This window comes from Syngnathus leptorhynchus, chromosome 17 (assembly GCF_054491065.1).
Source record: "Syngnathus leptorhynchus isolate UIUO chromosome 17, UIUO_Slep, whole genome shotgun sequence".
NCBI lineage: Eukaryota > Metazoa > Chordata > Actinopteri > Syngnathiformes > Syngnathidae > Syngnathus > Syngnathus leptorhynchus.
The window spans coordinates 1,302,820-1,326,342 of record NC_141211.1 but is presented as its reverse complement, the minus strand read 5'-3'; the positions used below and the strand labels follow the sequence as shown (position 1 = coordinate 1,326,342).

The following is a 23,523-nucleotide window of genomic DNA, read 5'->3' as shown; positions in this document are numbered from 1 at the left end:
CGTCATGTGTACGGATCAATGGGAAGAGCACACATTGATTTCCGAGATCAAGATTAGTCTCTAAATACATTTCATATTTTTATCATTAATAATAATTTATAACATTCATCAAATAAAGAATTTTTTTTTTTTTCATGGTCAATTTCAATACACAACACGGCAAGGCTGTAACGTATGGAATTGATGATTCCACAACTTTCACAGGAAATCACAATGTCCCATCACTGGTAAGCTAGTTAGTCAATGGATAAAGTTAACAAAACAAATCAAGAACCCATTATGCCACTTCATCAATTTTATGTAGGTGGAATGTATATCCCTAATTTTTATTTTTATTTTTTAAATTGATGTGCATGCAATGGTTATTTTAAAAAGATAACAAATGACACACAGACAGGGATTTTGATGATGGCAATCATCCTACTCTGTTAATTGTCCATTGGACAAGTGCATCTGAAGAGCAACAAACAATGCTGTCATCACTTGCGCATGAAATGAGAAATCATATCCATGGGCAGGGGGAAGATGATTGTGGAATTCTTCTCTGCGGCGATGGTGTTGAGGGTCTGCAGGTAACGGAGCTGCAGAGCTGACGGAGCTTCGGCGATGACCAGCGACGCCTCCTTCAGGGCGCGGGAAGCGTTCATCTCGCCTTCTGCAGCAATCACCTAACGGAGTAGTAAGCAATGGTAGGTTCCAAAGGTTCTGACCCAAGCTCGAAGTTTCCCATTACCTTGGCTCTGGCCTCTCGCGCAGCCTCGGCCTCAGCGGCCATGGCTCTCTGCAGCTGATGGGGCAGCTTGACATCTTTAATCTCAACACGTTCCACTTTGATACCCCAGTTGTCGGTAGCTTCGTCCAGATTTGACTAAAATAAAAAAAACACATCATGGAAAATAATCTTGAAGTACCTGGGAATGAATCTGTTGATCCTTACCTGCATGCTGTGAGCAATGCCTTCTCGGTCAGACAGGACCTCGGCCAGGTTCTTGGTGCCCAAGACGTTTCTGAGGGTGGTTTGGGCCAGCAGGCGGGTGGCAAAGTCAGCGTTGGACACATTGGCTACAGAAGCGATGGGGTCGTTGACACGGAAGTACACGACGCCATCCACGCTCACTGTCACCGAGTCCTTTGTCAGAATCTGGAGGAGGAATTAACATTTGAAATCTTCGATGTCGTCTTGTCAGATTGATTGAGGGTTTGTGCAATCGTTACCTCTTGCGGAGGGATGTCGAATGAAACGGTTCGTAGATCAACTTTAACAAATGAATCAGTGCAGGGCAAAATGAAGAAAATTCCTGTGGATAAACAGTGGATAAACATCCATTTTGCCATCAATGAGATGTGAGACATTCCAAAAGCATACCTGGTCCTTTTGCCTTCCTGTCTGTGATGCGCCCCAGTCTGAAGATCACAGCACGCTCATACTCTTGAACTATCTGCAGAAACAATTGTGCAAGACCTCAAACCACCATCAGAGCCAAAGGAAATGAAACGACTTTTATTCTCCCACACACACACCTTCAAACAGAACCAAATGGTGAAGGGGAAGAATAATAAAGTGAAGAAGCCAACCAAGATGACAATGAACCATCCGCAGCATCCCAAAGACCCGCCCGACTTCTCTGCTGCAGTGACAGAAAAGAAATGGATCATTTAACCTTCCAACATTGATGTGACATCAGAACAGCAGTAGGACAATACCATGACATTATTACTTTGTGGTCATCTCATATTTCCATTGATATAGTTTGAGCTCCTCCCCCCAACACAAAGAAACTGCAAACAATAAAATGTTGACTCAAGCTTTATCATGTCTCCTTTGCTCATAAAAAAAACAAAACCTTGAGTGTCCCTGGGAAGAGTTTGTTTTTCGATACGCGTCATAGTTTCCACTGTAAATCACTCTGCAATATTACAAAAGTATGACCCTGACTTATCTGCAGAAGTTGGCTTTTAACACGGATGAAGCATCAATTTTGCTTTTTTCGTTGCACAGACAATCAGCATTGTTGTCTTTTTGAGGTCAGATGACATGATGTGCAGTTTCCCCACCACTGAACGAAAGGAAATTTCAGTGTTGCTTTAAAGGATTGACTTGGTCGCATCATTGCGACACACTGAGTCAGTCACATGATTGCTTTTCCCCCTTTACGGCGCTCAGAGTTGTGTTGTAATGTCACTGACATAAATCAACCACACCATTATTATACACGCATGCTTTTAGCCGTATAGTAAAACACGAACAAAAGGGAATGTAGATTATAATCTAATCGCTTACATTGAAAATCCAAATCAATAGACAATAAAGTCATTTAAATTGAGAAAGATCTTAAATGCGCCATATCTTCTGTTACAACGGCCACCTGTGGAATGATAATAGTGTGTGCTCAATGTCCACGGACGCACAAACAGCTCACAGTCACATGCTTTGGAGACCTCAGTGTGTCTCTATGACGATGGAGCTATACAAATGCCCCAGGCTGCTTTTCCTTACCTGCACAGGTGAGTGTCGTCTAAATGCAATACACACGATGAAGTTGCTCTCATTGTCATTTTGTTGAAGCGGGAAAACCTGATTATCAAAACCATCCCAAGTGTTTGTTTGGGATCATCTTAAAAGCTACAAATGGAAGAAAAATCAAGTGAGACTTACATATTAAGACCTCTTTACTCATTCCCGTCGGCCTCTGACCTTCCATTCGGTCCTCCATTTCCATATACTGGGTGGAAAAAGTGAAGTGAGAGAGTCACTTGAGTGAGAGGAGGAAGAAGTGGGACTAATCGGCAGGAAGTCATACAGGGACCTTTTAAAGCTGCAGTTTACCGGATAGCAGAAGGAAGGAAGGAAGGTGTGGTTCTGTGCCATCCACCGAGGGAGGGCAATTTGCAAGCTGTCACGACAGCTTAACAACTTGTTTGCACAAACTGCGTCCGCAACCACGATACCTGGGGCTTTTTCTTGCTGGTGTGTCGTTTGTCGAGACTAGATATCCTGATTTGAGAAACTATATTACTGAATAAAAATGCAAAAGCAACCACATCCACAAATTGAAAACAGATTCTGTAGATGGATAGATAGATAAATTGACAGATCAATTGATAGATCAATAGAGCAATGACTTGCAGCTATCATGAGAGTGGAATAAAAAGTTCAGTTTTTTTTTTTTTCATTGTCTACATGAGTCTCATGGTGTCTAGTCACCGTGGGACGGTGGGAAACGTAATTTCGATCTCTTTGTGTGCCTGGCATGTGAAGAAATTGACAATAAAGCGGACTTTGATGCTGGGAGGGCAGGAGGTACCTGTTATGGAAACTATAAAGTATCTAGGATATCACCTCGACCAAAAATCTCACAGTGATGGGGAGACACGAGCTACCTGCAGATGCCCTTGTCACTATCGACGCCGCTCTCATTAGGCCTTTTTGGCTCCACTGCGAGCATGAATGAATAAAGTCAAGTCAAGTCGATTCAGGAATCATAATCCCTTTTGATATGCACGTCTGTGATTAAATGTAAGAACTGTGTGTTTCTGTTTATTCAAGGAACCTCAAATCATTGGCCTGTCACGGCATAAAACACAAAAAAATTTCACAGTATCTACTGGCTAAAGCGATATAAAAACAAATCTAATCCAAAACAAACGACAGTGTAACAAAAGAACAAAGTAACAGTAGGGATTCAAATGTCAATTGACGAACATAACACCTTGTGTGACAGCAACAATTAGTGTTTCATTGACTCAAAGAAGTTCTCATAGCTGTAATTTTAACAATCCACACCTTTACACTACGAGTTGTCAACATAATATTCAAGTCAAGTCAAGTTTATTTGTATAGCCCTAAATCACAAGCAGTCTCAAAGGGCTTCACATAGACAATCAATTGACAATTATTCTCCCAAAAGGACAGGGAAAAACTCAAAAACCCCTACCAGGGGAAAAATTAGAAACCTTGAGAAGGGACCACAGATGGAAGGATCCCCCTTTCAGGATCACCAGGCTGCAATGGATGCAAAGAGGGCACATAAAATACATAATATGGAAATCAAAAAGTGGATGTCCAGGCCAAAGCGAAGAGCTGTCGGAGGTGCCTTCGATTGTCCTGGCAGTGTCCTCTAGGAGGGTATTCCGCTGCAGTTCCCTCATGCTGAATTGGTCCACGAGAATCTAGATAGCCGTCGTCAGCCATAATATGGCCATTTCAATAAATGGCATCACCTATTTAAACTTAATTCGTGTAGGTAAAAGCGACAAAAGACAAGACTAACATTATAACTACTCACGTTTGACTTTGAAAAACAAGCTCAAATTTACATCTGTTTACTAACGCGTAAACGATTCGTCACTCGTTTCATTTCACAGTCTTCTGTCTTCAGTTCGTAGATTTGCTGAAGGTTTTTATTGAAAGGGGTGCTCGGCATGTCATCGCAGTAGATGAACAGACATCACTGCCAACCCAACTGTGGGTGCAAGCCCGGCTGGAGGGGGAAGGGGTTTCCTGGTCCTGCGGCATAGTTGGCGAAAGCGTTGGCCTGAGGAGCTAAGCCCTCCAAAGTTGTTGTCGGGTGAGCCTGGAAGAAGAGAAACCTCCATGAAATAAACTTAACAACCAGACGTCTCAACCAGGTATAGATAGGGCTTTCCGGTAAAATGTGTGCGTGGGTGTGTACCTGCAGCAGGGCGGGCTGCATAGCTGGATTGTGGAGGCCGCCGAGAGCAGCAGGGGAGGCGGCAGGAGAGAAACTCGGGACTCCAGGGAAGGACAGCAGACCTGGGAAGGCGCTGTTTCCTTGAGCCTGGAGGCCACTGCTCAACCTGGAGTACATGGACACAATTCACCATCACCAAAAAGCTGCCATTTCACCAGGGGCATGTAGAACAAGAGTGTGTCACGTGTCAACTCGAGGGTGTGGCTTTGTGGAAAAAAACGGTGAAATTCTCAGGTCATAGTAATTACGAGGCAAAGTCCATAAACTGCACCATGGGTAAACTGCAATCGGTAGAAGATATGGCAGGTTCAAATCGGAGGTTTTTGTGATATCTATGACAAATCATTTCAAAAGTTCTTTCACCATTAATGTTACCTGTAAAGCTCAACGTTTTCAAAGGTAATTGACCATCTTCCATTCATACCTCTCAACAAATGTTTCCAAAAAACTACAACATACTGAAATAATGATCCTGCCTTTATTTACGCGGTAGATGTGTGTGTCAAGGTTCAATCTGATATGATGGAGAACGCAGAGGTTAATGGTGTACCTGCTGCAGTCTGGTGGAAGAGCATTTAAAACTGTATCCACCTCAAACAATGGTGACCTACCCAGGCTGAAAGTTGGAGCTGAAGGCAGAAGCGAAACCAGGTAAAACCGGCGATGATGCTGGGACGCCGGCTGCCGCCGCCGCCGCCACTACCGCCGCCTGCATTGGCGCCACTGATGCAACGGAGGATGGAGCGGCGCCTGCTAATCCCATGAATGAAGGCAACACGGGGCTCCCTGCCCCGTGCCCTCCTGAAACTCCCAGGCCTGTGAAAGCGGCCGGGCTCGCACCAGGCGGAAGGCCTGGGAATATAGAGGGGGCAGAGGTCAGGCCAAGACCGAAAGGAGAGGCCGCCGCGTTGGCTGCAGCGTTGGGAGCCAGCCCGTGAAAGATGGAGTTCGGGGAGGGATTTGCCATGTTCCCCGATGACGTAGGAGGAAGGGGGGAGGAAAGAGCGGGAAAAGGGGACAGGCCCGGGTAGTGCGGCGGTCCCGGGCTCCCAGACAAAGCCTGGAGGCCGCTGATGGCGACGGGACTGGCCAGGGAGACTTGAGGAGAGCCCGGTGGGTGCGAGAGCCCCAAAGAACGGGCCAGCGCGGCCTGGGCTGATCCCGGTGGCACCAAAGGGCTAAGAGAGGGCGTGCCGGAACGAGATGTCCCCTTGAAAGCCGAGGGCACCGGGCTGTTACTGCCACTGCCGCCACCCCCGCTCTGTCTGTTCATGGTTCCGGGCCGACCCATGGCGGCCTGAGCCTGGGCAGAATGGGCGGGGGAGGGTTTGGGGCTGGGACCAGGGGTTGAACGATTGGGAATCACTGGAGTAGATGGACTTTCAGAGGGGGTGTAGCTGCGGATGACCGAGCCAGGGTGATTACCTGCTTGTGCTTGTATGCTATGGAAAGGGTGCTCAGTAGCCTGGGCAAAAGCCCTCTGCGGAGTTGAGCCCATGGGGTTCATCTGAGACAGGGCCTCTGCGCCACTGTGGGAGGTAGCGGGGGTGCCTGGTCGCGAATGGAAAGGGGAGAAGCCTCCGCTGCCAGGAACAGGAGTTCCACAAGGTGTACCTGAGGGGGTGTGGGCTTTAATGACGGAAGATGGTGACGGAGTAGCGTGGCCGCCGGGTGTCTGCGGAGCCGCTTTGATGACAGATGGTGACGGAGCGGGTGAGTTGTGAGAGGGCACCATGCCGGGAAAAACTGGAGTGATGGGAGTTGGCTGGGACGGGGAAGCTTGCGGTGGGACAGGGGTGGACGGCGTAGAGCCATGAGGGATGAGCAGCGGCCCGCTGGTGACTCCTGGCGTGGTGTTCTGAGGATTGCCTGGTCTGGCGTAGCCTAATGACATAAAGACATCAGGATGACTGTTACTAGGTACCACTGTAATGTCGGAAGCCAACTCTTACAAAACAATTCAAATCGAGAGACCATAGAGAGAATCCCCCACGTGCAAGCTTGGAATATGATCGGAATTTTGGGTGGGGTTGTCTTATCATCATAGTGGGTTTGGCGTTTTAGTTATTAACAGGGCTCATATCACTCACTTTGAAATGGAAAAAATACTTTATTTGTGGTTCTGGCCACATGCCTACCCAAAAGAGTGAGACATGGTTTTCAAGTTAAAAAGAAAAAAAGCAATGCGGGTTAAAAAAAAAATCCCCTCATGAGCTGCAAGCATGAATCCAGAAAGAACAGTGGTGGCATTAGTCTGAAGCTATTCGTGCCGTAAGCAACCAAATGATGAAAATGAGCATCTCCATTGACTGACCAAAAAACAGCAATTTGATGCAGTTAGCATATTTCCTCAGATATCTTGACGACACTGCCATGTAGCTGCAGAGTAGACTAAGTGCTGATAGGTGCAAGGTGGATGGATTATTCAGCAGCATAAGATATTGGGGGGAAAAAAAAAACATGATCCACTATCGTAATGATTTAAATATATTTGTCCAACTAAAGTGCGTTCCTGGTACTCTGACTAAATGTCACTCCTGGCCACCTACATGAGGAAATACAGTAACCACACTTCAGGCCGTACTCCAAGATGATATCGTACTGAACTGCCGTAAAACCTTTTGCTGCAAACAATACTGTGCATCTATTGACAGTCGTGCGAAATCAAATGAAGAACTTTACAGCCTTGAAATGTTGTACCAGTAGCTGTTATTTTCTGGTCATTCAAAAAAATAAATAAAGCATACTGTGCACCATTAAAAGTGCAGAAGCGCAGGTAAGCAGCATGCCAGCTTCAGCAGGTTTCTACAATCAAGTTGAACCATACCTGCTACTTTGTGGGCAGAGTTGTAGGGGGGAGGGGGCACATTGGCCGTTATGACCCCTCCCATAGAAACAAGGCCTGCGTTGTTGTACGCACCTGTGTAGCAGTTGCAAATACAGTATTGTCATCGGCCACCAAACACCGCTTACACAGTAACGACTGCAATCGAGCGGCATCGGACTTGACCCCCCCCCCCCCACCACTTCATTGTATTGAACCTTTTTTTGTAATTAGTTTAGAGGAGGGGTCCGCTTTGTGTGTGGCCTCTTACTCGGTGCAATGGTAGCATGGGGTCTGCACGGTGGTATGGGGTAGGGCACGGGCCGGTGGGGGTTGTAGCTTGAAGGGAACTGCAAGACAAATCACAATCAAATGGAAAAAATGTCCTCAGGCACTTGTCGTTTGAGAAAAGGGATCGACATTTTTGGTTTGGTCTCTGAATTTGCAGCACACCATATTAATCAGAACATTATACCATTCCATCATAAATGACCTTACTGGTTTGGAGGTTCCGATAATTCGAGTGGCAATCCCCTTACTCTCCATACTGGTGTCATCTTTCTTCTCTCCTTCTTTCTTTAAGGGAGGGATTCCCTGTTAATGGGCATTAGATCACATTTTCAGCAACATCTTGAAGATGGGGAAGGCTTTATACGGTTTCAACTTTACAGGACTTACTGGGAATGTGCCAGTAACCAGACTGGGTCTGCCTTTTGGATATGGATTTCCCGGTATCATACCGCAGGATGAAATCATGGCTACAGGAGCCTTGCAACCCACTTTACATACCTAGTGGAAAAAAATGGTTAGTTTATTTGGTGTCAGTAGACTCTATCAAATATTAAAAAACAATCACGTATCCGATCACAAGATGGCACAATATATTTTAAGTAACTTGCTTAGTCACTGAATATATAAATACCTGTTCCAGAATTCTGCGAGCGCGCTTCTTCTCCGACAAGTGTATGCGAAATAAATCCTCTACAGGCCGGTAATTTTGAGCATCTGCAATATTCCTGCAAAGAAATGCAGACCAAAAGGTTTTGTGGGGAGCTCTAGCAGTTTTATGCCTGTCCGAACGATGCACAATGATCTTTCAAGGTGTTACATTTGCTGATGCACTCACAAAGCAATCAGCTCCAAGACAATAATTCTGTCCTTTGAAAAGGTGAAGCAATTCAGAATGTTGGCAACTTTGGTGGTGGGGATGGCGACCATTTTCTACAAGAAAAAGTATCACATGCTCTATTAAACACGGAAAATGACAGTAAGGCGAGCTTGATTTATATTTGAGCCTTTTCTAACATTATAAACATTACTTACATGCTGCAGCGCTTTTACTGCTTTAATTTGAGGTTCTGCCCAGGAGAAGTATTTAAGTATATCAGTGACCTGTAAATGGTCAAGGAGACAACTTACAACACTAGATTGCTTCGTCTATTGACCATAATACAAATGCTATGCATCAGTGTTTCTGATTACCTGTTCACTGGAGAAGTATCCATGCACCTGCTCAATGGCCTTTATCCGCTGATCGGTCAGGACACACTGAATAATACACAAATGGACCAATCAGAAATCTTCCCCTCATCATAATTGTATGGGTTTTCACTGTGCAAACTTTACCTTCTTTATTTCATCGATGACGATGTCAAATGACTTCTTATCCATGATAATATAATTAGTTAGCCCTCTTTTTTTACATACGTAGTAAATCCACTATTCACAGTAGAGCTGATATGGTGATTTACGATTATCTAAAAGTATAAAAAAAAGCCTAGCTATAGTGGCCAAAATAGAATACTAGAAAAAAACATATTCTAAATCGTTTATAGATAGTGGTATAGTTATGGCAATTTTCAGTGATCTCACGCGACACAACTTTTTTCTAGTTGGAACAATTGACTTCTAAAAAACAAAAAGAAAGCGAAAATGCCGAGTGCACTGCACAACCTGCCTTCACTACATCCCTAACAACAAGCTAGTCAACATTAGCTGCCCCGTTTACGACTATAGTTGAACTAAAAGGCGTTATGCATTCAGGGAGAAAATTTCACCATCAGCTTCATTCGTTTTCTTCCAAACCCGATTCTGGAAATTATTATAACAATGGCATAAAATGACAAAATGAACAAAAAGGCGACAGGGCTGAAGCTCATATGCTAGCTTCCACTGACAGCTGGCGCTGGTCAAGTCAACATCGTCAGGACCTCTGCAAAGCAGCTCGACAGAACGCCATTAGAGTGTTGCACAAATATGAGAAGAGTCGACAAAATACAAATTATAAGCGATAAATGTACATATATATGTATAAAATTGAAATTCTATCATAGTGAATGGAACATGTATTTTTCCCCCCGATATAGTTTGATCTGTTTTTGACAGGCAGCGCTGGGGCACCTTTCAATGGGATACCAACAGGAAGTAAACATAAGATGAGGCGTCCTAGTAGTTTTTAACTGCAGGGGAACGATCGGATTGCCAAATCATAAGAAATGGATCGATTTTCGTGGTCAAACGGTTTCCTGGAAATAAATGAGACATTAGTTATACAGCAACAAGGCGTCAGATTGTATGATGGTGACGACAAGGTATATTCTTCCCTGGGTGCTACGTTCAGTCTTAGACAAGCTAAATTTTCCATGAATTAATCGTGACATTTGTTGCATTGTCATGAAGTTTGTTTCTTGCACTTATATAGGCTAAACTAGATGTTGGAAACGCCTTGCTGAGCACTCATCGCTTGATATGGAGGGATACTAAAAATCACGTAAGGGCTTGTCTTTGATTAAATTGTATGTAAATCATGTAAACAACAATGCACATATGTTATTTTTCACAGGACTGCTGCATTTCTATGCCATTGTCACAAATCATATTTTTTGAGGAGCAAGCAGCGGGAATAGGGAAGAGGTGAGTAACCTGCACTGTACATATGTTTCTACATGTCATTGTGAGGTTTTTTTAGGCGGTAAGAACGTTCATGTTGAATAGCATGCATTTACCTTCAACTCTTATGTCTTGTTTTCTTCTTCGTTGCAGTGCAAAGATTGTCATACACTTGCATCCAGCTCCTGCCAACAAGGAGCAAGGTCCTTACCAACAAAGCAAGTTTTCCTACATCAAGCTCTCTTTTAAAGAACATGGGCAGATCGAGGTAAACCCCACCACTATTGCTTTAAAGTGGCTTTGGAGTCCTCTATACAGAAACTTAACGCCGAGGGCCGTCAAGGATCCAACAATCGGTGTACAAGCACTTAAAAGTCAGTGTTCCCATAACATGTCCACTTAATAGTGCTTTAATTTCATCTGAAGTTTTTCAGGAGGCTAAATGAAGAGATGATACAGAAGAGATGGGAGAACACACCCGCTTCCCAACCAGTTGAAATAGGACTCGGCTCACAGGTTTGAGCACGCACTCTCGTTTCTTTCTGGTGTCAGCTTTTAGATAGAGAGGGGGAACATTCTCATGTGATGACTGCACTGTCTATTTAAAATACATCCCACTGGATGGCAGTGTTGCTTCCCTTTTTTGTGATGAAACAGTGCATGTGTCCCTTTATTCACACATCATTGAATTGGCTATCATGAAAATTGCATCACAGATCACAATTTCATTTTCATACATTTGGTTTAATCCCCTCTAATGAAATCACAATTACTCCTGCAAGTGGTATTGAACAGTATGAAACAACCTCTACAAAATATCTCTCTACTGACTACAATTTGTTCCTGCTGTATTGGTTCCTCTGCTCTAAAAATGTGAAATGATTCCTCTTTCCTTTCCATTGTGGTCTTGCAGGCAGGAAGGACACGCGCAGTCGGGATTGTTGGCATTGAACGAAAAATAGAGGAGAGGAGGAAAGAAACGGACAAAAACATCTCAGAGGTGTTGTAAAATATCTTGGCTGATTGTATTGTGGCCAAAGTAAACAACAATGCACTTACAATCAATACAAACATTGAATTGTGACAATCTTGTGCTTGTTACACTTTTTTGTTTCCTTCTGTAGGCCTTTGAGGATCTCAGTAAGCTGATGGTAAAGGTAAAGAACATTTGTTTGTGTGATATAAACAATGAGTGGTTACTTTACCAAGTGTGTGTCTTCTCCCCTCAATCAGGCCAAAGAGATGGTTGAGCTGTCCAAATCTATCGCTAATAAGATAAAAGACAAGCAAGGGGACATAACAGAGGACGAGGTGATAACTTGAGCTAATCAAGGTGGATACTTGCACATATGACACGCACCATAATAACGTGTTATTTCTACTTTCAAGACCATCCGCTTTAAGTCCTACCTGCTGAGCATGGGCATCGCTAACCCCGTCACCAGGGAAACACATGGCTCAGGCACACATTACCACATGCAGCTGGCTAAACAACTGGGAGATATGCTCCTGGCCCCACTGGAGGTAAGCATTCCATACCACTTGGGCCGCCATCTTTAAAAAGGTTGATCATTTTCCACCTTCTCAGGAGCGCGGAGGCATGATGGCGCTGTCCGAGGTGTACTGTCTGGTCAATCGGGCTCGAGGCATGGAGGTATTCCGATCATCAAAAATAACACGACCAAAGCTTCATGGATTTAAAGACTCTAACCGAGATGTTTTTTTTTTTCCCCTGTTTTGACAGCTTTTATCTCCGGATGATTTATTGAACGCATGCAAAATGTTTGAGTCCTTGAAGCTCCCACTGAGGTGTGTTTTTTTTTTCTTTCTTCTAAGAAGCTTTCCCATCCCAATTCCCACATAAAATCAAAACGACATAGAAAATAGAGCGTGGTCAGAGCACGCTTCCCTACACGTCCAATCCTAGAATCGCCCTCTCGTTGACCTACATAGAAGAACCAGCCAGGCTTTTCCTGTCAGGCTTCCTGTTTTTCAAAATGTTGACCACTTCGGTCACTTCCTGAGATTTTGTAGCGAACAAAAGTCTTACGTAGTAGTCCTTCACTTGTATGCCAAAAGATGAGAAAGAAAATGGCATGACAAAAGATTGTAAAAATCACCTGAACATGACATGACAGCCGCTTTTCCCTTGCGCAGGCTGCGTGTATTTGATAGTGGTGTGATGGTGGTCCAGCTGCAGTCTCACAGCGAAGAGGAAATGATCGCCTCAGCCCTGGACAATGTGAGCTTCGCTGTTACCTATTGGCAAAGAAGTCACCTTTGATGTTCTTCCCATTTTTCTTTCCTATCAGGTGACAGAGAAAGGGTCTTTAACAGCAGAGGAGTTTGCTAAACTTGTGGGTCTCTCTGTGCTTCTGTCTAAGGAGCGGTAAGTGTCTAATATGGTGATGCATCACCATCATCACATTAAAACAAATATTGTCTTTTGCAGTTTGCTTCTGGCTGAGAAGATGGGCCATCTTTGTCGAGATGACTCCGTTGAGGGTTTGAGGTTCTACCCAAACCTCTTTTGAGGTTTTGCATCTAGGTGTCCTCGCTGTGCATTTTCTGCTTCTTACATTTCCAACTAATAATGTGTTCTTGTCAAACCAAAGTGTACACAATTCAGCTAGGTAGCAGTCAGTCAGTCACAATGTGTCAGAAAGGGATGTGTATGAATGAATTTTGTTGTAAATAAATGCCACCTGGGCCTCTTTTGCAATTTGTGTTTAATGCTGTGGCTCTCATTGCAAGAGAAGCTCTACTTTCTTATGAAATGGTTCTCCAGAGGTACGCAGACCACGTGGCTCATTTGGGAGCAGAAATGAGGAATCCCAATGAGGTCGAAATGCACAAATTAAATGTATACGGTAAACCTATTGACTGAGCCCATCGGATGTGCATTGGTTTAACTGGAATGTCCAAAGAACCAAAAATGACATGAATAAATGAACATAAAAATATATTGTTTCGCAATCATGAATATTTCAAGTAATAAATATTTAGGAACACGTTGACCTTCTGCACTTCTGTATGTATTTTTGACGAATATTTTTGTGTGTATATATATATATATATATATATATATGATATTGTCAATATTGGTGCAGACCATCTCTGCAAAAGTCTCTTAGTTAAAAACATCATGCACCAATATCCCAGAAATAAAATAAAAAAACAATTATAAAATATGAAGTAGTTGATTCGGGGCTTTTTGTGCGTTTTCTAGGGGAACTGACTGAGATTTCGTTTGGCATGCACAAACTTGGTCAATAAAGCTGATTCTGAAAAACATCGGGGGGAAAAAAACAACAACAAGACAGTACAACAATGGTGCGCACGGGAGGTGTTTCTCTCCCACTCCGAACAGCAGCACACGACAATTGTGCACTTCTCCACACACTGCGTGCGCAGTGTTGTCATCGTTCTGAGCGAAACCGCGGAAAAAAACACTCATGCTGCTCAAATGAGGCCGGACGCGTGAGTACTCATTTTTAATGGACATTTTGTTATGTTTAAAACGTATTTTTGTTTGTCAAGCCAGGTTGATTTTTTTTTATGATTTACTAACATGTACACGGTGTTAAAAAGAAACAGATAAGTAACAAGCATTTTTGTCCTGGATTTAGATTGATTGAGAATGCGCATTGCGACCGATTTGACTGTTGAGAAAGTTGCGCTGTTGATGTCAATTTGATTAAGATTCAAAGCTAATGTACATTTTCTGAAATGCCACGTTTGCAAACTTTTTTTTTTTGTAATTGGTGTTTATGAAGCCAATTGCATATGGTTGTATTTAAAAACAAATCATACAAGACAATAGGGAACCGCAGAAGAAATGTGAACAAAAGTATTGGGACAGTTGACAATTCCAAAAAGCATTTGCTTTAAATTTTCCCACTTTTTGTCGCGTTGAATCCTAATATTATTGAAATTCACAATATGTGGCTACATATATTTACAGTATGTGTGACATTCACCAGCAATTTTGTACTGCATTTTTGTGATTTTAGAACCAAGCAATGGTAGAAGAAGGCGGCAATGAGGTGTAAAGTGAAGAACGAGACATCGGAATGCCACGAGCTGTCTCCTTTCTTTCTCTGTTGCTTGGCCTCACGGGATATGGTATGTGTGACCAAATGGACTCCATCAGTGATTGTCAAAATGTGTTTACGGCTTCCTCTATTGGTTCGAGAACACTGCACAAAATGTTCAAACTGTGCAAAACATTACAGTGGCTGCAATACTTTGAAAAGTCTCATCGAGGTACATTTGGATTGAACTTTTCTGTGTCATACTTCATTTGAATCACGAGAACTGCATCGTAGTTTGATGAGTGTGATGCCTATTGTGGATATCATCAAATAAAATAGAACATTTGCATCAGACATGTTGATATTCTCTGATCATTTTGTTCCTTAAACGAGTATTAACACCTCTCATGCTCTTTTCTGTGCTCTCTGGTCAAGCTTTGGCAGGGCTCAACATCTGGCCCTCCTTCCACATTGCCCTCAGCAACGCCAGTGTATTCGTGGACTACGGCACAAAAACCAACAGCAGCCTCATCTGCCATCTGAGTGTATCTCTAATTGACATGAACACCAACACTACCCTCCTGACAAGAACTCTGCCCAACAACCAGTCTGCCGGTAGGGTGGAGTTCAACTGCTCCTGTTTCCTGTATGCTGGAACTTTCCGCTTCCTGCTAAAGCAAATCAGCACGGCGGAGGAGTCCCACGCAAATGGGACGGAGCGTTCGGAGAGTACCGCGTGGTGGTGGAGTTCAGAACTGCAGGTGCAGTGGCCCACCTTTCACATTGCGGTCGAGAGGGTCGGGAACCACTCGGCAGCTTTCCAGGCGAGTACCGACAATTTTTTCATTGCAGCAAATTCTGAAGATGCTAAATCCATCATGAGGGTTGTCGCTACATACATGTTTTCCTCTCTTCAGATCGGCTTATCGACCAATGAACACTTCCAGCCTTGCTCCAGCATCGTCCAAGCTGCTCTGTCGCTAGAAGTCAGCTATATGGAATACAACCAGATTGGTCGAAAGGGCATCAATAAGGTGCAAGCCCGCACGCTCCATCCCATTCAACCTCTCCGTTCCCAGATGATCAAGCTTCCCTGTGCTTTTCCATTCACGGAGAAAGACTTCATACAAGTATCCCTGCGCTCCCCCCATTCAACACAGGAGGTGAAAAGCTCCGGTCCTCTCTACTTGTCCCATATCTTCTCCTATAAACTGCTAGTGGAAAACGCCAATACCTATAAGAGTAGGTGTGAAGGGACTGTGACCGTGAAGCTCGTAAGTCCACCTTGCGCGCACATTGATGGCAAAGTACTGTTGTATAAGGACGGAGTTGTTGGAAGAGCGGGAGCAGGGGGAACAACAGCGATGGGCTTCGGGCAAGAGGAGCCGTCTTCTCCTCCCTTGGCTTTTAACTGGCTCACTCAAGGAGAGAACGAGACGGAATTCAACTGCTCTGTTTTTTACCCGGGAAGGAGTAAGTACTGCTTCCGATTTGTGTTTAACTACAGCCGCTCGCCTAGTCCGGCTCAGACCTGCCTGGTGGTGCACAAGAGCGAAGGTGAGCAGTTTGCTAACCGTCTTCCTCTATGGTAAAATTTCTCTTAGGCATGATGATATCATTCAAATGAATTCCATTAAATTGTACTCTTTAAAATGTGTGTGTGTCAAGAATCATGGGGACCCTGGAAACAGTGGAGTGTGTGCAGTGTGAGCTGTGGAGAGGGTGTCAGGGAACGTGTGCGGGAGTGTTTGTTGCCCTCTGGCGTGGAAGGGAAGCGGTGCACTGGAATGGTGAAGGAACAGTCCCTCTGCTCCCTGGAAGACTGTGCAGGTATTTATGATAATGCCATAAAATCAAAATATTGCCAAACATGCAACGCTGTCTGTATGAATGATATTTCTCACCCTCCAGCATTTGCAGCTCCATCTCTTCCTCCCGTGCCGGCTGGAGTCGGTCCCTTCGGTGGCAACATGGTGGCCATCGTTGGCATCTCCCTCTGCCTGGCCGTCATTCTGGCCACCGTGGTGATTACCCTGTGGAGGAAGCTCTGCCGTACTCCTCAGTGCAGCTCCGTCCGTAGAGGCTCCGTGCACTCCCCGGGCGGGCGCAAACTCTCCGACGAGGCCTCCATTTGCGGCGCCGGCCTCCAGAGACCGAGCTCGGTCGGCGTGGGTTCGACCCAGATCCACAGGCCTTCCCTGGGCGGTCCTCCTCTTCCTCAGACAGTGGCGATGCCTCTCCCACAGGATCCGGAGAGGCTGTCACCCACTGGTCAGAAGGTCCTGCCTCCCATTTTTGGGTACGGAATTGAATCAGGTTTAAAAAGCAGTGAGGGTGCAGTGTAAAATGTGTTCCGTCTTCCTCTAGGTACCGCTTAGCTCAGCAGCAGTTAAAAGAAATGAAGAAAAAGGGCTTAAAGGAGGCCACACAACTTTACCACGTGTCCTCAAGCCCGGTTCACGATACTTCCCTAGAGAAGCCGACGTCACCGACCAATTCCCACATTCCATCACCCATCGCATCCTCCTTTTCTGAGCCACCGTCTCGAACTTCGCGGATCACTCCAGACCGACCGGGTCCCAGAGTGGATCTCATCTTGGGCCCTCAAGTATCCAAGTGGCGAGACCGCACTGCCGATTGGGTGGAGATGGTGGAGAGGAGTAGCGTAGCAGGTGTCGCCGACAGAACGATGACAAACACGTATCACAAGAATCCACATTTCCGCAGGACCTCCAGTTTTACGGAGACAAAACCTCAGCCTTCCTCTGCGGGGCGCTATCGAGACAGAAGCATGACTCAGGTGAACGTCACAAATTTGTCATTTCCGTTCGATTTAAGATGATCGACAATTGTTTAATTACTACAAATGACTGTTCAGGTGGGATGTCGGACCCTTCCCGAAGGAAACTCATGGACCAAAGAGAGAAGAGAGAGGTCTCCATTTAGCGCTTACCCCATTCCAGAGCATGATACCCCAAAGTGGGCCCATTCTAGACCCCAGAGGGATCCCTCAATACAGACTTCCACTCCTTATCAAGTGAAACACACGGGAACCAGTACCTCGACGAAACACGTGGACCGCTGTGGTGCTGGGGAGAACCAGCCGAGGGGCGAGGCGGGAAGGAGAGCTCACGAGGGAATTTCAGGGATCGGCGGCCCACTCCCAAGTCCTGACTGTCAGTACGGAGCAAACCTGAGTGTGGAACGGGCCGAGCAGAACTGGAATCGCCGCGGTCCGTCGCCGGTCCAGAGGAACATGCTGGCACGGAAATTAAAGGAGGCTCAGTCCTGCTCCAGCGTCAGAGGGCGGCAGCGTAGCTCCACCTTCAGCGTGTCGTCATCCGAAAAGAGGGAAGAACACGGCCGCCCGCGTCCCGGCTCGGGATACTACGTCGGCACTGAAAGCTCCGCTTACGCCCTGAGTGAGGCAGAGCAACGGGTGCTACGCCTTTCACCGGACTACGCCAAAGACGAGAATTAGATCACGAAGAAATCTTTTCTCAGGAGAATTGAACAAGATTGTTTTGGGAGTCATAGCTAATCATTCCAATTGTGCCCAATAACATCATTGATGTTTTCAGTGAATGGGCACGTTTTGCCCCCCACTACTTTATATCAAATTAAACATAGTTTTTCCACACAAATCCTGCAATAAATTGAGGCAATTTATTTTTATCATGGGTTACATTGCTGGTATTGCTTGCCTATTTGTAATGTTGATACGTTACTGTCAAAGAGTAATGAAAGCGTAGTTTTGCCAAATATGATGTAGCCGGCATATTTAACCTTCCCCGCCGCCGCTGCCCATGGCGTCCAAGAAAAGCAGAGGACGAACCTTCATGGTGGTGTGTCGAAGGGAGTACCAAAGGCCCCTCCACGTGCCCCACACGATGCCGTTATCAAACAGGCCCTTGTACTCCCCTTTGCGGTAGAATTTTCCATTCAAGTTGGCAAAATGGCATCTGTGGGCAGAAAGGAGAAATAAAGCATCGGCAGATTAGCTGGAGATATGACGCAGTGTTCTGTCAGTCTGACCTGTTGTACCACCAACCCGCGTTGTTCTCCTGAGCACAGCTGCCTTGAATGTAGCGGTCATTGTCCTGTCCATGACATCATCTTCAAAAGCCATACTTCCCAGAAGTGTGAGCAGTCAACTACTAACCTGATCCCTAGTGCTGAACTGCATGCCGCTGAGGCCCGCGGACCACCGCTCCACCATCCCACCACCGCCCGCCAGAGCATCTCCAGCTTTTCCGCTGTACATCTTGTACCGTAGCCGGTAGCGATCCTATTGGAAAATCAAAAATCGTCGATGTGACTTGAAAAGATCCAATCATGAAAGAGGAGAATTGCGTTACAAACAGCTTCGTTGCTGATGCGGAAGTTCTCATAATACGCATGACTTCTTTGTCCCGCCCAGTCCATTAAGTCTATCTTCACCAGATTCCGACCTTGGGAAACAAATTGTGAGTGTAAATAAATCAACAGAATGTAATAGCTTTGTCAAATTCTTGCTTACCGTCCGACAGCAGTGAATAGATGTGCTCATTTCCCAACCAGAACTCGTCATTCCACAGCTTGAAGTCGCCAAAGCCATCTCTGTAATCCACCCAGTCTCTTTGAAGAGACACATATATTATATGAACAAAGATGATATCAGATCATCAAAGATCAATATAACACCTGTTAAAGTCAACTTTTCCATTCCGCCTTCTCTGGAACACTGTCCATCCTCCTCCGTCGTCCATGTCGCAGTAGACCAAAACTGGCTCTCGGTCAATTTTAGGTCTGATGCGGTAAAAGCCACTGCTTGGTCTTCTTCTGTCAAACAGCTCAGAGCAATCTAAAAGCATAACAAAAGCAAATGATTACAAATACCCGATGACAGAAATAAAGACATATCGGACTGGTTGTACCTCGGTCGTGGACCATCAGGCTTCCGGCTGGTGGAAGAGGTGTCGTCAGGGTCGTGTTTGAGCCCGATGGAGGAGTCTGAGCAGGTGAAATTTGGCGGAAGAATTTGTTCCTCTGCAAGTGTTCCACCTGCCAAGTTCCGATCACGAGTTTGTTTTCCAGTCTCTTTATGCTGCGCTTGAGAGCTGCAACGTCTGGACCGCATCCCTTTGAAAGAAAAAATGATTACAAATCAATCTAGCCACAAATAGGACCAAGTAGATTAGCCAGCCACCCACCCACCGAAAACAGGTTGGATGATGAAGTCTTGGTTGGGAAAAGCAGGAAAAACATCAACATTGGGAGGGATGTCTAAAATGATAGCAAACATTTCACTTCAATTCAAGATATACGAATCATTAACGACTCGACGTACGCAGTATCTACCTACCTTCATTTTGCCGCGTTCCTTTTGTTGTCTCCGGACTATGTGTTCTGCAGTCAGAATGGAGTTCAAGATGGGTTGGGTTGGTTCTGCATGGTCCGCATTAGAGGAAAAACATTGCCAAAGGTTTTTCTTCCCTCTGTCAAGCATTCCACCGTTCAGGAAGAGTAGCTGAGGTCATCCTTGTAATTCCAGAATTACTTCTTGAGTTGATTTCATTATTTGTGTGGTGGTGCACGTGAAAAATGTACCTACAGCAATAAAGACGATTCCATTTTCTCTAAAGCACAATTACAGCCTTATTGTAAACCTGCGATCCTTTTTGTGCTTGCATGTAAGCCAAACAAATAGTGCTATTTAGCCTCAAGCTAGCACTACACAAACCAAAGTCCTTTTTAAATAACGCCCGAGTGTGGAATCAGGTAGACCGATATATTGTTTTATTGTCATTGTGCAGAGTAGAGGTACATAGCCAATGAAATGCAGCTAGCACCTAATCAGAAGTGTAAAAATAAATTTTAGACTGCAACATAAGTGATGCATCATGTTATGTACAATGATGTTATGTACAATGAAACAACCAAGTTACAATATACAAGTCATATATTATTTCGTATGTGTGTATACCATATAAACATATTTACAGATTAATATATACAGTGTCAATTCGTTGAAGAGGTTAAATCTGTGCAACATATATTATAAATAGCGCAAATACCACGTTGATAAAAGTGAGTGCCATGTTGGGAAGTTGAACACGATTCCAGCATGGATGTTCTTCCTGAGCTTAAAAGTTGAAGCTGAACCTCATCTCTCAAGAGTCTTTCAGTCCAAAAAGTTTGCTTTGCTTTGTGTGCATTTCCATGTGGAACTTAATGGCATGTTAGAAAAAAAATAAAGTGCTGTGGCATGTCCATCATTAAAAACAAACAAAACACTGTAAACTGAGGATTCATTAAAAATGGTGACTACGACGCACACGCACTAAAGTCTGTTGTGCAGTTTCTAGATTCTCTTTCTTTGTCTTGGCTCCACCGTCCGTCCGTCCGTCCGTCCGTGCGTCCCACCTGAGCCGCCTCAACAGCCTCCAGTATCAGCAGCAGTGATTCCTAAACCCTCAAAGACGCAATGAAGCTTGTCTGTGCCTAACTGCGCGGTGGTGGAGGGCTTGTTCTGAAAACGCTCTAGTAAGCTTTGGAGCTCTTCCTCTAAATTCAGTGCGGCGGCAGACTGCTCAGTCTGTGTGGTGGACGATTCTTCCTCAAATCGCTCCAGTATAACATGGAGCTCTTCCTCTAAGCTCTGAGGCTCCGACGAATTCACAGTTAATGGTCTGGCGTGTTTGTCATGGGCTAGGGGCATGTAATTTACGCCGCTCAGAAGCTGTGAGAATTCCATCCCGGATGAAGTTGGAGCGGCTGGAGGCATGAAGTTATGCACAAAAGTAGGAAGGCTGGCTTTAGCCTGCTGCTGCTGCTGCTGCTGCTGCTGCTGTTGTTGTTGCTGCTGCTGCTGCTGTTGCTGCTGCCGCTGCTGCTGCTGCTGCTGTTGTTGTAAACATGCAAGGGTGCTGCTCACAGACTGGGATTCTGCCGGATATCGTTCAGGCCCCATCATGCCCGTCTGGACCGGAGCCACGCACATCCTGGTGGGCTGTGGAGCTTCAGGATCTTGATGGGGAAAAACAAAATTCAGAATAATATCAGTCTCAACACTGTTTGAATCATCTCAAAACTAACGACCTGTACCTGTAGCATTGCCCCTCATCCTCTTCCTCTTTTTGCCCTACATGATGAAAATCATACATCAGCAAATATGAACAATAGATCCCAATCAATGTACGGTTACACCAACTATTGGACACACACATAGTTGTCACACATGGACCAGTTGGGATACAACTGGGCGTGACGTCTCCTCTCAACATCTGCTTCTTCGTAGTATTTGGCCTGGTCTTGCTGTGGTAGTGAATTCCACTGTGGACACATCGCAACAACTTGGAAACGTGGCTATTTGATGATCGATTGCATTTTGGTGAATGGAATCTTTTTTTTTTTTTCAAAAATCTAGATTTGGAGTCTCCGGAGCACACTCACCATTTCTCCCAGGATGACATTTACTGACGCGCTGTCTTTCTTATCCAGTTTTCCCATGAGAGCTTTGCGATGCTTCCTCGCAAACACCATGAAGGCATTTGGTGGTTTCTTTATGTACTGGTGGTGCTCCACCTCATCGTCGGCATCTCTCCTATTAACCAAGTGAGACGGTTAGTTTTGATCCAAAATAAAAAAAGACATCAATAGACAAAAACAAGAGCTGCAGTATTCAGTGCTTTCATCCAAGTTTTGGGATTTTCTCACATCTATTTTTTTATCATTGATTTGCAAGTCAAATGGGGTTAGAAATGCCCTGGGTGCACCTTTCCCCCCCATTTTGCATTTTATCATAAATTGCAAATCATCAACAAACCACAAAGATGTTTGAACTATGCCATGAATTAAACATTTCATTTTGATTGCAGGAGTGTTTGACACTCACATAAAAACACCTGGAGTAAGATTTGGGTTCCCTGGCATCATCATTGTTGTGCCTCCCATCTGAAAACAAACAAACAAAAAAGGAGCAATAAAAACTGTCATAGTAAAACAAAAGTCCAGTGGCCAAGTCAGGTTTTACCATTTGTGGAGGAGCGGCAGCAAAATTAACTGATGTTGGCGGAACAAAGTTTTGCACGGGCCACCAATATGGCACCTGCTGTGGAAAAGACATACAGCCTTAGTCAGCCATATTACGCCATTGCCAAAACACATCACATATACCACATTTATTTCATGAAACTATGCATTTGAGTTGTTTGACCACAAATCCTAATTGCAATATGAGGCCAGCATACGGAAAATGCAAACGGACAACAAATCCTGCAGCCAAGAGTTGAAAACTAATCTCTAGCCTTCTAAAAAGTGACATAAGTCATGATTTAAACTGACTTGTGAGAAGGCACATCAACAATAGGGAGATTATATTCAACATTTTGATGCCAACTTTAAAATGTTGTGCGGTGTCAGATGATTGTCATCGTGCCATTTCACATGCAAATTGCATCAGATGTCAGCCGTCTTGATCAGCTTTGCATGCTTACCTGGCCATGACTGTAATATCCTGCAGCACTGTTCATGTACATGACTGGCTGAGGTCCGTTGAACATGTCCGGAGCAGCGAGGGTCGGACCTTGCTCCGCGAAGCGAGGTAAGGCCTGGTAATTGAACCGCACGTCTCTCGGATCACAACTTGGCCACATTTGATCCATTTTGTCACATAGTTTGCAGCGAGCGATGCGGAAGCAGCAAAAAAATCGCAAGATTGCACATCTCAAACTCAGGTGACATGACTTGAGTGACGCGTGCGGAATACGCACAGATGGGATGACGGATTTCACACAGTTTTGTAAGCGATAACATCAACTTTCACATAAATAAAACGTCTTCCGTGACACGTCCTACTACACACACGTTTCAACTCGACAACATCACGTAATGCAATTATGACGTCCCGTGTGTCACGCGTCAGGATTTGCGATGCGCGGAGGGCCACGCTGAATTTCCCAGTGCCATTTAATTTTTGCTTTCTCAACACATTCGTTAATTTATCACCATTGTACAGATATCTAAAAAAAAAAAAAAAAAAAGATAATGCACTGATGAGTAGACGTAGTATCGTTTAATGCTA

General features: G+C 44.7%; 6 protein-coding genes across 7 annotated transcripts; 2 read left to right on the top strand and 4 right to left on the bottom strand.

The window, feature by feature from the left end:
* Positions 1–146: 146 nt before the first annotated feature.
* On the bottom strand, positions 147–2,769 carry stoml3b (stomatin (EPB72)-like 3b). Its single transcript, XM_085935925.1, has 7 exons — positions 2,657–2,769; positions 1,522–1,628; positions 1,367–1,439; positions 1,216–1,298; positions 938–1,141; positions 734–868; positions 147–668 (listed from the first exon to the last, which is right to left on the bottom strand). The coding sequence occupies exons 1-7, from the start codon at positions 2,718–2,720 to the stop codon at positions 480–482; spliced, it is 855 nt and encodes a 284-aa protein (XP_085792051.1). The 5' UTR covers positions 2,721–2,769; the 3' UTR covers positions 147–479.
* Positions 2,770–3,812: 1,043 nt separating this feature from the next.
* On the bottom strand, positions 3,813–10,777 carry proser1 (proline and serine rich 1). Of its 2 annotated transcripts, XM_085936270.1 has the most exons (12): positions 9,163–10,777; positions 9,019–9,084; positions 8,860–8,928; positions 8,663–8,757; positions 8,459–8,552; positions 8,215–8,325; positions 8,035–8,130; positions 7,808–7,886; positions 7,540–7,632; positions 5,324–6,596; positions 4,674–4,818; positions 3,813–4,574 (listed from the first exon to the last, which is right to left on the bottom strand). In XM_085936270.1, the coding sequence occupies exons 1-12, from the start codon at positions 9,205–9,207 to the stop codon at positions 4,449–4,451; spliced, it is 2,292 nt and encodes a 763-aa protein (XP_085792396.1). In that variant the 5' UTR covers positions 9,208–10,777; the 3' UTR covers positions 3,813–4,448. The 2 variants fall into 2 exon arrangements, with proteins under 2 accessions (XP_085792396.1, XP_085792397.1); XM_085936271.1 differs by lacking the exon at positions 7,540–7,632 and having other exon boundaries at positions 9,163–10,766.
* Positions 9,922–13,147, top strand: vps36 (vacuolar protein sorting 36 homolog). Its single transcript, XM_085936272.1, has 14 exons — positions 9,922–10,127; positions 10,238–10,306; positions 10,379–10,449; positions 10,579–10,693; positions 10,852–10,941; positions 11,339–11,425; positions 11,550–11,582; positions 11,659–11,736; positions 11,815–11,949; positions 12,014–12,079; positions 12,170–12,234; positions 12,583–12,667; positions 12,738–12,814; positions 12,878–13,147. The coding sequence occupies exons 1-14, from the start codon at positions 10,032–10,034 to the stop codon at positions 12,957–12,959; spliced, it is 1,149 nt and encodes a 382-aa protein (XP_085792398.1). The 5' UTR covers positions 9,922–10,031; the 3' UTR covers positions 12,960–13,147.
* Positions 13,148–13,802: 655 nt separating this feature from the next.
* On the top strand, positions 13,803–18,385 carry thsd1 (thrombospondin, type I, domain containing 1). Its single transcript, XM_085935847.1, has 8 exons — positions 13,803–13,905; positions 14,439–14,550; positions 14,895–15,283; positions 15,377–16,016; positions 16,128–16,289; positions 16,371–16,758; positions 16,827–17,259; positions 17,338–18,385. Exons 2-8 carry the CDS (start codon positions 14,499–14,501, stop codon positions 17,938–17,940), a joined length of 2,667 nt encoding a protein of 888 aa, XP_085791973.1. The 5' UTR covers positions 13,803–13,905; positions 14,439–14,498; the 3' UTR covers positions 17,941–18,385.
* Positions 18,241–19,712, bottom strand: fgl1b (fibrinogen like 1B). The gene is made up of 8 exons (XM_085935848.1): positions 19,656–19,712; positions 19,376–19,580; positions 19,143–19,302; positions 18,979–19,076; positions 18,822–18,910; positions 18,622–18,747; positions 18,495–18,559; positions 18,241–18,421 (listed from the first exon to the last, which is right to left on the bottom strand). The coding sequence occupies exons 1-8, from the start codon at positions 19,710–19,712 to the stop codon at positions 18,241–18,243; spliced, it is 981 nt and encodes a 326-aa protein (XP_085791974.1).
* Positions 19,713–20,230: 518 nt separating this feature from the next.
* Positions 20,231–23,393, bottom strand: LOC147042881 (uncharacterized). The gene is made up of 7 exons (XM_085936096.1): positions 22,937–23,393; positions 22,474–22,551; positions 22,336–22,394; positions 21,894–22,044; positions 21,666–21,773; positions 21,546–21,582; positions 20,231–21,467 (listed from the first exon to the last, which is right to left on the bottom strand). Exons 1-7 carry the CDS (start codon positions 23,102–23,104, stop codon positions 20,875–20,877), a joined length of 1,194 nt encoding a protein of 397 aa, XP_085792222.1. The 5' UTR covers positions 23,105–23,393; the 3' UTR covers positions 20,231–20,874.
* Between the last annotated feature and the right edge of the window lie 130 nt (positions 23,394–23,523).